The sequence below is a fragment of the Melanaphis sacchari genome, unplaced genomic scaffold (genome assembly GCF_002803265.2).
Source record: "Melanaphis sacchari strain LSU unplaced genomic scaffold, SCAv2.0 Contig34_pilon_pilon, whole genome shotgun sequence".
Lineage (NCBI taxonomy): Eukaryota > Metazoa > Arthropoda > Insecta > Hemiptera > Aphididae > Melanaphis > Melanaphis sacchari.
The window spans coordinates 1,451,311-1,462,835 of record NW_020271213.1 but is presented as its reverse complement, the minus strand read 5'-3'; the positions used below and the strand labels follow the sequence as shown (position 1 = coordinate 1,462,835).

Here is an 11,525-nt window from a genome sequence, read left to right as displayed (position 1 = left end):
ACATCCTAAGCCTATTTATAACAATATTGGTGTATTCGAAAATTCAAACATCATACCATGTACAGTAAAATATAATTTAAGTCATACAGTATACATTCATAATATTAATTTGTGTTTATAAAAATATCTTAAAACAAAAAAAAATATTGCTTTTAGCTTGATAATAAAATTCTTTACTCATATTTTAGTTTTAAACGTAAAATATTATTAGGTGTCAAAGCCCAAAGGTAAATCAAAACAATTATGATTTATAGATCCTACTAAAGTGGTGTATACCTACAACACAACTTATTTTCTATTAAATTACCGTATAATTTATAGCTTATAAGTGTTTAATAATTGAATACTTCAGACTCCATAAAAAAATAAAAATAAAAATATATAATAAATAAAATATTATAATAATTAATATTAGATAAAAATTGTAATAAATTGCTATTTTCAGTTCATTATGTGTACATAAAAAATATATTTTTACATTTGGTTTTTTAAATATGGTTAAATATTTGTACAATATAATTATATTTACAAGTTATTTAAATAAAATAATGTATGTGATTAGTATCAAAACTAATGGTTAGTATGAACTTAAAGTACTTATTAAAAAAGGTGACAAATGTTTCATTAAATAAATAAATAGTGTATACATTGAAGATTAATAATGTATATTTAATACTTATAATTAATAGTAAGACTTTATAATACTGGCATTGATCTTAATAAAAATAAAAAAATGACACAAAAACATAAACTTTTATGTTATTAAAAATTAATTTATAACATTAACATAACATATTTATACATAAAATAAACATTTATAAGGTACCTAATAAATAAATTTTCTGAATTTTGTGATATGTTAATTTGTAACAAAACTTTCATTAAAATTATTGTCGCTAATACTATTAGTTGCTAAAGTTTCTCTAAACTCATAAGACCAAAACCCATTGAAATCGACCAAAATATTCACTATTATATGACCCATTTTACTGCGTATGATATCTTTTAAAGTTATTTTTGATGGATCTTCTGGCTTGATCATATCAAAAATTTCGTCTTTTATATCTTCCATTGAAACCATTTGTTGTTGCTCTTTTGGTAATCTATCGGCAACAGCCTGAAATAAAATATGATTAGTACAAAAATAAAACTCTATGACTTAACACAATTGAACATTAATGGCATTAATACTGTATGAATGATTTTTTGTGTACATAATTGTAAAAATTACATTAAATTATCATTAGTAAGATTTAAATATGTAGTATAGAGGCTATTTAAATAAAATTTTGGCATAGATATTTTTAAAATATACTTAAAAATAATTTTCTTTTTCTTAAAATATTGTAAAAAGGGAGAACAAATAGAAACAACTTATATAATTTATGTTGATGATAAGGTAAGTTATTACAATTATCTAAGTTAATGGTACCCCATCATAGAAATAGTTAAATTATTTAACCCATAATTAATTTATACTAAAATTTTCAATAATAAATGAAATTGTACAAATAAATTTAAATACTAAGAAAAACTATTACAGTAAATAATTAATAACTTTTGTTGTTGAATCTTTAGACAAAAAAAATATATCTATTGTCTTCAATTTTTGTAGTTTACTTAATTAAAATGGTTTTTAAATTAAAAAAAAGAAAATTTAAATATATTTATTACAGAGTATATCAAAGTAATCTTGAATTACTACTACATGTTTAGAGTTTTAACAATAGTAAGCTTAAAATTTGTATGTATTAAATAAGTAAAAAGACGTTAAAATATTTTTGATAAATTAAATGTCAACTATCATAATATTAATACATTATCAAGTACAATTAGTTTTAATTTATGTATTTATTTTTTCACTGTTATTACTAACAATTTCATACCATACCACAAAATAAAAAATGTAAATTAGTCCATAAACTAATATTAGAAATTATGAGAAATATTCTTCTTAAGTTAATTAAAAAATTTAAATCACATTTGAAATTAGTTAAAAATCAATATAGTTATTATTATAAACAAACCCTAAAGCAAATTAAATTAAATGTGAATTTTAATACTTAAATAAGTCAAATGTAAAAAAAATACAGACACAACAATTTGTACATCACTTAAATATAAATAAAAAAATTACCCTTGAAAAATAGTTAATAGTAAAAGAATCTAAATATCCTTGATTTTTTATATCTAAAAATCTGAACAAATATCGTAAAGATTGAGGTTCATGACGATTTTCTGTAGCTAAAACAAAGTTCAAATAACCTTTGTAATCCATTTCACCATTATATGTAAATGCATCTTGGAATACTCTATCTAAAAAAACTGATGTGAGAGCACCTGATTTATACCTGTAATAAACAAATTTCCAATTAATACTAATTCTGTATTATTTAGGTTTATATTTTAATAGTGTATAAAAACAATAAATTAATAAGCTTATAAGTTATTAACAAATTATATCAATCATTCAATTTTTTTTTTTCATGTAATTTTAAATATATGGGAAGTTCAAACATTTTGCTGGAGATTTGTAGTTTTATGAAAAAATACATACAGTTAAAGACTTGAGATATTATATTTTGATATTGAATTAGGTTACATTAATGTATGTTCAAATATTATAAAAAGCTTCAAAAAGATATTGTTTATAGATGTTTATACTATTACTTATAAATAATTTAAAACTACTGTTGTAACATTATTATAATTAGAGCACAAATCAATATGTAAATACATTTTTTCACCATAACTTAATTAATTAATGAAGTTAAGTGATCATTTTTTTTCAAGTGATTTTCAATTTAATCAGCTTTAATTTTATATACCTCATTACATTTTTATATTTTTACATATTTCATGATAATTTTTTCACACATTTTGATATTTAAGACTAATGGAATATTAGATATTTTATTGAAGCATTAGAAAAAAAGTTAGCTATGGATATTCAAAAGGTTGATATATGATGAGTTATAGTGTATGTCAGTGGTTTAATCAGTGTTTGTTAGTTGAGATATACAAAATTAATTAATATGTTAATGTAAACTCCTCATAAGATCTTTAATTAGAACTAAAGAATGAATGTACATAAAATATTTTAAATTTTTAAACACATATCATTATATTTTATATTATAACACATGTAAAAAAATTCAAGCTCTAATAATAATTATACAACATATTTCTGTCATAAATAATGCTAGTGATAGCAAATCTAGTGTTGTCCTTTTATATTTCATAGTTTCAGAATCATTATGAGGTAATTAGCATATATTATAGCCTATGTTGCTTAATTGATTACAAATAAATATTTGTTTATATAATAATAATAAATTAAATAATAAATACTAAGTTTAAGTAGGAATGTTAGCAAATAAAATAAAATGTAACTAATAATGTTATTAACAGCTTTCAAATTATCATTATTTACTAAAAATTATGTTTAACATTAACAACAATAAATATAACCAATATCAATTATATACAATTTATGTTCATATTATAAAAAATAATTGTCTATACCCTGTTATTTCTTGGCGACTTAATAATCCATTATGATCTTTATCTAATTCTAAATATGATGAATAAATATGAAGAGCAGATGGAACAGAAAACCAATTTTTTTTCTGTGATTCTTTACTCCAATTTTCTTCTCTAAGCTAAAAAAAAGAAATCCAGTTATACTATTTTATTAAGTTCAAATTACCCAATATCTGTTTACTATTTTATATATTCATAATAAACATGGATAATTTTAAAACATAGGTTCTTAATTGGTTGTCTAGGCGGTGGTTCAATTTTTTTTTTTATATTCTTAAGATAAATATTTTTTTAAATAATTTAATTTACTTAAGAATCCTGGAAAAAAGGTGTAAGTAAAAATGTATTATTAAAATTTTCCTTTTAATACATTTTTAAGTGGTACATGTATATATTTTTAAATTTAAATTCAACATATTTAAAAACAGAAACATAGATACACAAATTCTTTTTGGGGTGGAAATTATTACTATTAATGATTCATACTTCATATAATTATATGAAGTATATACTATTAATCTAATAAATCAGACAATATAATTTAGTTGAATTTTGGTGTATATTGACAACCACAAGCTGTATTCAAGGCAAGTAAAACTTTTGTTCCATTAGCAAATAGACATCTCTAAAAATTTTAATTTTCTAAATTGGTCACAATTAAAACTAAACTATATCAGAATAATAAAGAATAATAAGAGAATTAGAATCTTCTCTTAAAAAAAAAAAAAAAAAAAATAACTAAAAATACGTCTTTTTTTAAAAACAAAAGGAGTTTTAAAGTTTTAAATATTATTCTTAAAATCTGATTGATGTTAATGTTCTAGAACAAGTTAAAAACAAGTTTTAATATATTTATACCTCCAATAACTCATCGAGAAAACCACAAGATAAGATATCAATGATTCTTATTTTTCCAGTTCGCAAAGGATCTAAGTAGAAAAAAAATTTTCTTACAACCATGCATGAATAAAACGAATAAAACATTTTTTCTAATTTCTTCAATTGTGTTAATGTAGGTATAAGATCTAAAATATAAGCTTCAAAATCCTAAAAAAAAATATATCAAATTAATTAAATTAAATTATGCTAAAAATAGAGAATTTAATTATAAATTAGGTAATAAAACTGAAAATTATATAATACTACCATTTAAATATAATACCTTTAAATTGGTTGTATAAATATTATATAGCATTACAAGCAATTTATACTTAGCATAATAATAAAACTTAAATTAAAAGCTATTACCGCTTCACTCAGATAACCACAACCACTTGAATCATATTGAGAAAGTCCATTTCTAGTTTGGTCTATCCATATTTTTTTCATTATATAGTTAAAAAATGTATCTATAGATAAAAAACCTTTGATTTTACTGTCTTGTAATTGTAAAAATATACTAGGATTAAAAAACGATCTGAAATATAATACAAAAATATTTTATTACTTTTAGTTTAATATAACATTAAATCATCTAAATAAAGAAGAAAATAAAAAAACTTAAATGATACATTGATGGTATTATAATTACTTGTATTTATCACTTAATTTTTGTTTGACTTGAATAAAACTTTTATAATTGATGTACTGGTTATGAATAAAATTATTCAATGGTGTATGATGCTCTTGAAGCAATGTCCACATATACTAAAACAAATTCAATTAATTATTTAAGAAATTATGTACGGAATTGCATGAATAATTAAAAATTAGGTTTAATAATAATATTAAATTAAACAATTTTTCATGACTCAAAAATTTAATATCATAACAAAAAAAAAAAATGTAGTTAAATGTGTTATATAAATATACGAGTATATATACATATATAATAAAAGTTTTTTATTTATAGTTGTCCTTATATTCTCTAATATTAAAAAGGTATTAATCATTTTGATAAAAAAAACTTTTGAAAATCATGATTTAGGTTTAATTATAATACTATTAAAATCAAATAAAACAATTAGTTTTTTAGTTTTTATATTTAATGGAGTAAAAGGTAAAATTGGCTAAGCGCTAATTTTATGGACAAAGTGATATTATACACATTACATGATCATCAAATTTTATAATTTTGATAGTTGAAATAATTAAAACTTATTTATTTTCCTTCAATTTTTGTATAGATACTTGCCAAATAAACATTTTTTATAAAAAAATATGAAAAATTTATATATTTAATAATATAAAGTAATATTTTTACTTTTAACTCTTCACTAGTTAATAGTCTTGACAGCTCTCTCTCGAAAAAACGACCTCGTGCTTCAGCTCTTAGTTGAGCTTTGAAAATATTTACTTCTTCAGTAACTTGCTAAAAGTATACAATATTATTAATTTAAAAATACAAAACAATCTAATATTTAAAGATTTATAAAAATATATTTTATAACAATAATACAAAAACTAAATTATACTTACAGGTATATAAAAAGTTGGTAAATCATTACCAGATAACTTCTTAAGTATTTTAACTCCTGTGTCATCTTGCTGCATGACTTCTTTAAAATATTTTTCTTCACTTTTAATTTTAACTGTAGATGTAACTATCAACATAACATGCACATTAATATACACATAAATTTACTAAAATACATGCTACAAACTTTATGATATTATCTACATATATAAACATCAAATACATTTTAAATAGGTGATCAATATAGTTAAACATACTTGCCAAATTTTTCAAACCTTCCTTCATACAATTTTCATAATTGAAATCCATTGTTAATTTATCCATTAAATAATAAATAATAATATATTCAAAATCCAAAATAAAACATATTAAAAGATTTATTATCCATTTATACTGAAACAACACAATAAATTTCAACATGTAATATACTATTGAATTATATTAATAAATAATATTTATATTGTAAAAAATAATACTATAACTATTATAATATATGTACAACACATTATATTTTGTTAATAATATTCCACATATGTCTTTGGTAAAATATAAACTATATATATATAAAAAAAAAAAAAAAAAAATCAACAAATTATGATTATCTTAACTCTATGTCAACTATGGATACACATTTATATAAAGAGAAATTCTCATTTTAGTACTTTATTGATTAGTAAAAAAAATAATTGTCTACAATAAAATAAATTTAGGTAATTAGATATTCTTAAGTTTTTAATAATTTAACACTTTCAATAATTGTATTTACATTCTTTATGCTTAGATAGTGATCAAACAATAGAAATGAATAAGTTACAGTCAGATGATTTATATACTATTGTGAACATTCAATATGGAATTGGGTTTGAGCTCATTGAAGGACAAATTGAAATTGAGATAACTGTTTTCAATGAAACTAAAAAATCTAAAACTATGTCAGCATGCAGAAACCGAATAAACTTTTATGAAGAGTTCATATGGAAAATTGACAAAACTACACTAAAATATAGTCGATCAACAAATGCAATTGTTAAGGTTGAATGTTTTAGAACACCAGAAAAAATATGTTTTGGAAATATATATAGGAGACAAAGAATCGGACATGTAATAATTAAACTTAAAGAATTTCAAATAATAGGACGTAACTGGGATCAAAGTATATCTGTTAGAGGTTATAAACTTCTTGGTACTAGTAGGTACATTGAACTTGTAATTGTTTTAATCATACAAGAAGATATAGAATTTGAGAATCACACAGACTTTAAAAAATGCTCAAAATTCAATAACAAGGAAATTAATTCCAAAAAACGATCGTTAGAACTCAATAAATGCGGTAATTACAATTTTATAATAAAATAAAATATTAAAAAAGTGAGGTGGATAAATTAATATTATTTATGTATTTTCTCATTTACATAATTGACATTACATTGTACATAGTTCAAAGGCATTTTTTTTTTAAATAAAAATAAATAAAATATCAAACATTTAAATTAATTTATAAAAAAATCATGATAAATTTAATATATATTTATACTTAGTGAATATGTAATAAATAAAAATATTTAGTCCTATTAAAGCACCTAGATAACTAAATATTTTTTAATTTCAATAAATAAAAATTTCAAAATATCTAATAAAGGCAATAAAATATTTAATTTCTATTTGTTGTAATTCAAATAAGCTGTATTTTTTGAGTATACATAATATTAAACTTATTTTATGATATAGACATACATAAACTGACTTTTTGTTGATTAACTATTGCACATTTATTTGATAAATACATTTTAAAAATTGAATTATTATATCTTCAAAACTCCTTCTTATTCAGCATTAAGTTTTTATAATATGACACAGAACATTATAAGATTAATTCCATGATTTTTTTTTAAATATTTTAAATTTTAAATTTGGCCAAATACATTTAATTATCTGGATAAAGTTTTCAAGTAATTTATTATTATATTTTTATATTCTATAATTTTTAAATATAAATATAATACCCATTCATCAAATTTAATAGGAGTACTAGCAATGAAATATATTATGAATAACATTATTTACAAAAACGTAGGACATATTATATTCACATAAAACACTTCATACAAATTGTAAGGGAACATACAATACAAATATCAATGTTTTATTTATACATAATATAAATATTTGATTTTATTATTATCTAAGAAATTTAAATTTAAGTCAGAAGAATTTTTTTTTTTTAATTAATAAAAGTAAAAGTTGTTTTATTGATAATTAACTTTATTGTTAACTTATATATTACTATGGTAAAAGTAAATACAAATACAGGTATAACCTAGAATTCTCAAACTTTACTGTTGGAAGATGACTAAATATTGGATTTTTAGCTACTGATCTTAGATAATTTTAGAATTTCCCAAAATAATTTGTTCAGATTAGAAATTATTATTGAATATTGGTTTTTTCTTCTTTATACATTTGACAATAGAATAGTAAAGAAAAAACATTTACAGTATAAACTCAATTATGAAAATGATTTTAAACAAAATCCAAACATCATGTGAAATAAAAAAAGAATATTATTATATTATAATTTATAAAAATAAAATAAGTGTATTATGTTTAATAATTATTATAAAAAAGGTAATAGCCAATCGGTTTTATTAATGTATAATCAACTAAATATTTAAAAAAATCATTTTCAGAACTAAGATTTACCTGACATTATTCTTCTTTCATGGTCTAATTCAGTTAAGTTTTCATTGAGCGCTTCACATTTTATAATAGAATAATAATTGTCTTAGATATTTCTATTAAGATACATAATATTTTATATTTAAAACACAAAAAAAAATAATAAAGATATATTAGAGTATTGTTATTACAAAATGTATTTATCAGTGCATGCTTGATTATCGTTATATCAAAGATTGCATTAAAAAATTTAAAAAATGTATGATATAGTTAGATATCAAGGTAAGGAAGTAATTACATTTTTAAATTATCAGAAAGTTTTAAGTTTATATTTCATAAACCAATTGGTATTAGCAATAGTTTATAAATTCTTGGTTTCACTAGTATTGTACTTTTACCATAACTTATCTAGGTATAGCAAATAATAATAATTATAATTATATTTACTTATAGAACTAAACAACAAATATAGTAATGCAATAACTCAGGAAAAAGATAAGAGTCAATTTAGCAATGTAATCAACAAACAAGAATCACAATTTCATGAAACCCTTAATAAATGTGAAGAACTATTAAACTGTTTAAACACTGATAACAAACATGAACAATTTTGTAAAAAAGAAATGCATAATATAAATGAACTAAACACTGTAAAAAAAAAAGTTGAACAATCAATTAAAGAAAGCAAAGATTCTTTGAAATTTAATGATTACAATGAATATAAACTTAGTGAATTATTAGCAACTTGTTTAAAACACACAGATGAATGGTTAAAAGTAATGCAAACAATTAAAAAAGATATTGACATAAACAATCTACACAAATGCTCTAGTAATTCATTTTGCAATTCAAGTATTCAATCAGAAAATGATTTTGAACAACCAACTATCATAGTAAAGGAAATTAAAAAAAAACTTAATGAATTAACAGAATATATAGTTAATATAAATAATAAGGTTAAGAATAATAAATCTAAACGTTTGCGAGAAATATCAACACTAAAGAATACAAATTGTATGTTGACCAAATTATGTGACAAAATCGCAAAGAAAATAAGTGATGACAAATGAATTTATTTAATTAATACATTATGTATACATTTATCAAAATAATTATGTTTGACAAAAATCCACATTAAAACATAATTGCAATGATCCAATATTGGATTTATTAATTTATATTGTTCATAAAACACATTATTAATATTTTGTATTTAAAAATAAATCTAATATATATTTGTATAACATTGAATGGTTTTTATGAATTTTAATGGATATTTTTTGTAATTTAATATCTAAAAAAATAAGATTTATACTATATGCATAACCCTACATATTAGTATAATTTATCATTAGTGATAAAAATGTAACTCAGTAATTCAAAAGTTGAACTAATTATATTTAAACACAGACATTTATATTGACACATTTACTGCCTATGAATTATGATGCTTTAAGCATTGAACAAATTATGTAGAGATACTCGTCTTTATATTTTAATTTAGTAGAATATCACACACAAGGTGTTTAGCACCTCTAAATTTTAATTGGCTATATTATGTCATAAATATTTGAATACTTTTATTTCTAAGATATTGTTCATTTTTTAATAAAAATTAATACTTAGTTATGTTATGAAATTATATATTATTGATAACCGAAAAAAGCATTATTGTACAATAAGTCGATAACAATTATTTTAATATTTTTTCACTAGTGGTAAGTGAAGGCTGAAGTCTCACACGAGTCACTCTAATCGATATAAATCTAATACCCAAACATTAAATCCCATACATTTAACCCAAAATGCGCCTATGTTAAGAATGAAAAATATTCAACATTGTGAATCTTACCTCTGTGGTACAGTAATTTTGTAATCATTTGGGATTTTGTCCACATAATTATGTAATGTCAGTTTTTGGTGATCATAACAATATTTATAGTAAGATTATTATTTAAGATTATGAGTTATGACCTTATAATAGTTGTTACTTATTAGTTATTAGAAATCATATCATAAGTTTAAAAAATCAAAAAAAATTTAAATTTTGCTACCATTATCAGTTATCATTACTATCAACTTAACGTTATCAATAATTAATAGAATTGCATAACATTAATTTAAAAGAACAATCAGTTACAAATAAACAATAACAACTTTACTGTTCAAGTAAGTACTTTACTGTACATACTTTACTTGTAATAGGTGCCTAATGGTCGGTAAAACTCGGGACTGGTAAGGCCTAATCATAACGATTAACGACCACAACGATAATATCAAATCGTCGACATCGTCAACAAATGATGACATTATGGTTAACGCTAGTAACATCATGTCTATAACCATTTCACTAATATGAAACCTTGGTGCAGTATTGTTACTGACTAGTGAAGTGTGCGTTAGAAATTAAAAAAGAAAAGTGTTTTCTACAATGATAGATTGTTTATAAAACATATTTTTTTTTAATACGATAATAGCCAAAACATTTAAAGGACTTAAATAAATGATGTTATTATTATAATAACAATTGTCAAATTATTAACAATTACTATAATAGGTATGTTATTATATCGTTATTTGTCATAATTTGGTATAATTATTTAATATTTATCGTAATCATCATAATATTGTGACCATATGACACATCAGTGTTGTACAGCACGGGAACACAGAAACAAGTGAAACAAATGCATTACCTACGATTTTTTATAGCGCATAGAGAATGCCATCATTATTCATCGCTTAAATACTATAATTGTCTTATCAATTTTTTTTTTTTGTTTTCTTATGTATTTCTGCAATAACGATTAACCATGAGTATGTAATTATTTTCAAGAAACGGCGGGAACCAATCGTAACGATAGTTTTTTTTATTACTATAAATTAATAT

The 11,525-nt window shown here is 21.0% G+C and overlaps 2 protein-coding genes across 2 annotated transcripts; one reads left to right on the top strand and one right to left on the bottom strand.

The window, feature by feature from the left end:
* Positions 1-801: 801 nt before the first annotated feature.
* LOC112596796 (serine/threonine-protein phosphatase 2A regulatory subunit B'' subunit gamma-like) lies at positions 802-6,318 on the bottom strand. Its single transcript, XM_025342597.1, has 9 exons — positions 6,217-6,318; positions 5,962-6,086; positions 5,747-5,854; positions 5,075-5,190; positions 4,792-4,960; positions 4,402-4,590; positions 3,526-3,662; positions 2,138-2,351; positions 802-1,117 (listed from the first exon to the last, which is right to left on the bottom strand). Exons 1-9 carry the CDS (start codon positions 6,281-6,283, stop codon positions 860-862), a joined length of 1,383 nt encoding a protein of 460 aa, XP_025198382.1. The 5' UTR covers positions 6,284-6,318; the 3' UTR covers positions 802-859.
* A 442-nt stretch (positions 6,319-6,760) lies between these two features.
* On the top strand, positions 6,761-9,705 carry LOC112596775. Its single transcript, XM_025342557.1, has 2 exons — positions 6,761-7,289; positions 9,089-9,705. Exons 1-2 carry the CDS (start codon positions 6,761-6,763, stop codon positions 9,703-9,705), a joined length of 1,146 nt encoding a protein of 381 aa, XP_025198342.1.
* Positions 9,706-11,525: the final 1,820 nt, after the last annotated feature.

Bases quoted from the DNA above. Each gene is read 5' to 3' on its own strand.
- LOC112596796 (XM_025342597.1), bottom strand. From the start codon at position 6,283: ATGGATAAATTAACAATGGATTTCAATTATGAAAATTGTATGAAGGAA. The intron at 5,855-5,961 runs GTAAGTATAATT...GTATACTTTTAG, and splicing joins TACCAACTTTTTATATACCT to CAAGTTACTGAAGAAGTAAA. The intron at 2,352-3,525 runs GTATAGACAATT...TGTTTATTACAG, and splicing joins AGTCGCCAAGAAATAACAGG to GTATAAATCAGGTGCTCTCA.
- LOC112596775 (XM_025342557.1), top strand. From the start codon at position 6,761: ATGAATAAGTTACAGTCAGATGATTTATATACTATTGTGAACATTCAA. The intron at 7,290-9,088 runs GTAATTACAATT...ATTTACTTATAG, and splicing joins GTTAGAACTCAATAAATGCG to AACTAAACAACAAATATAGT.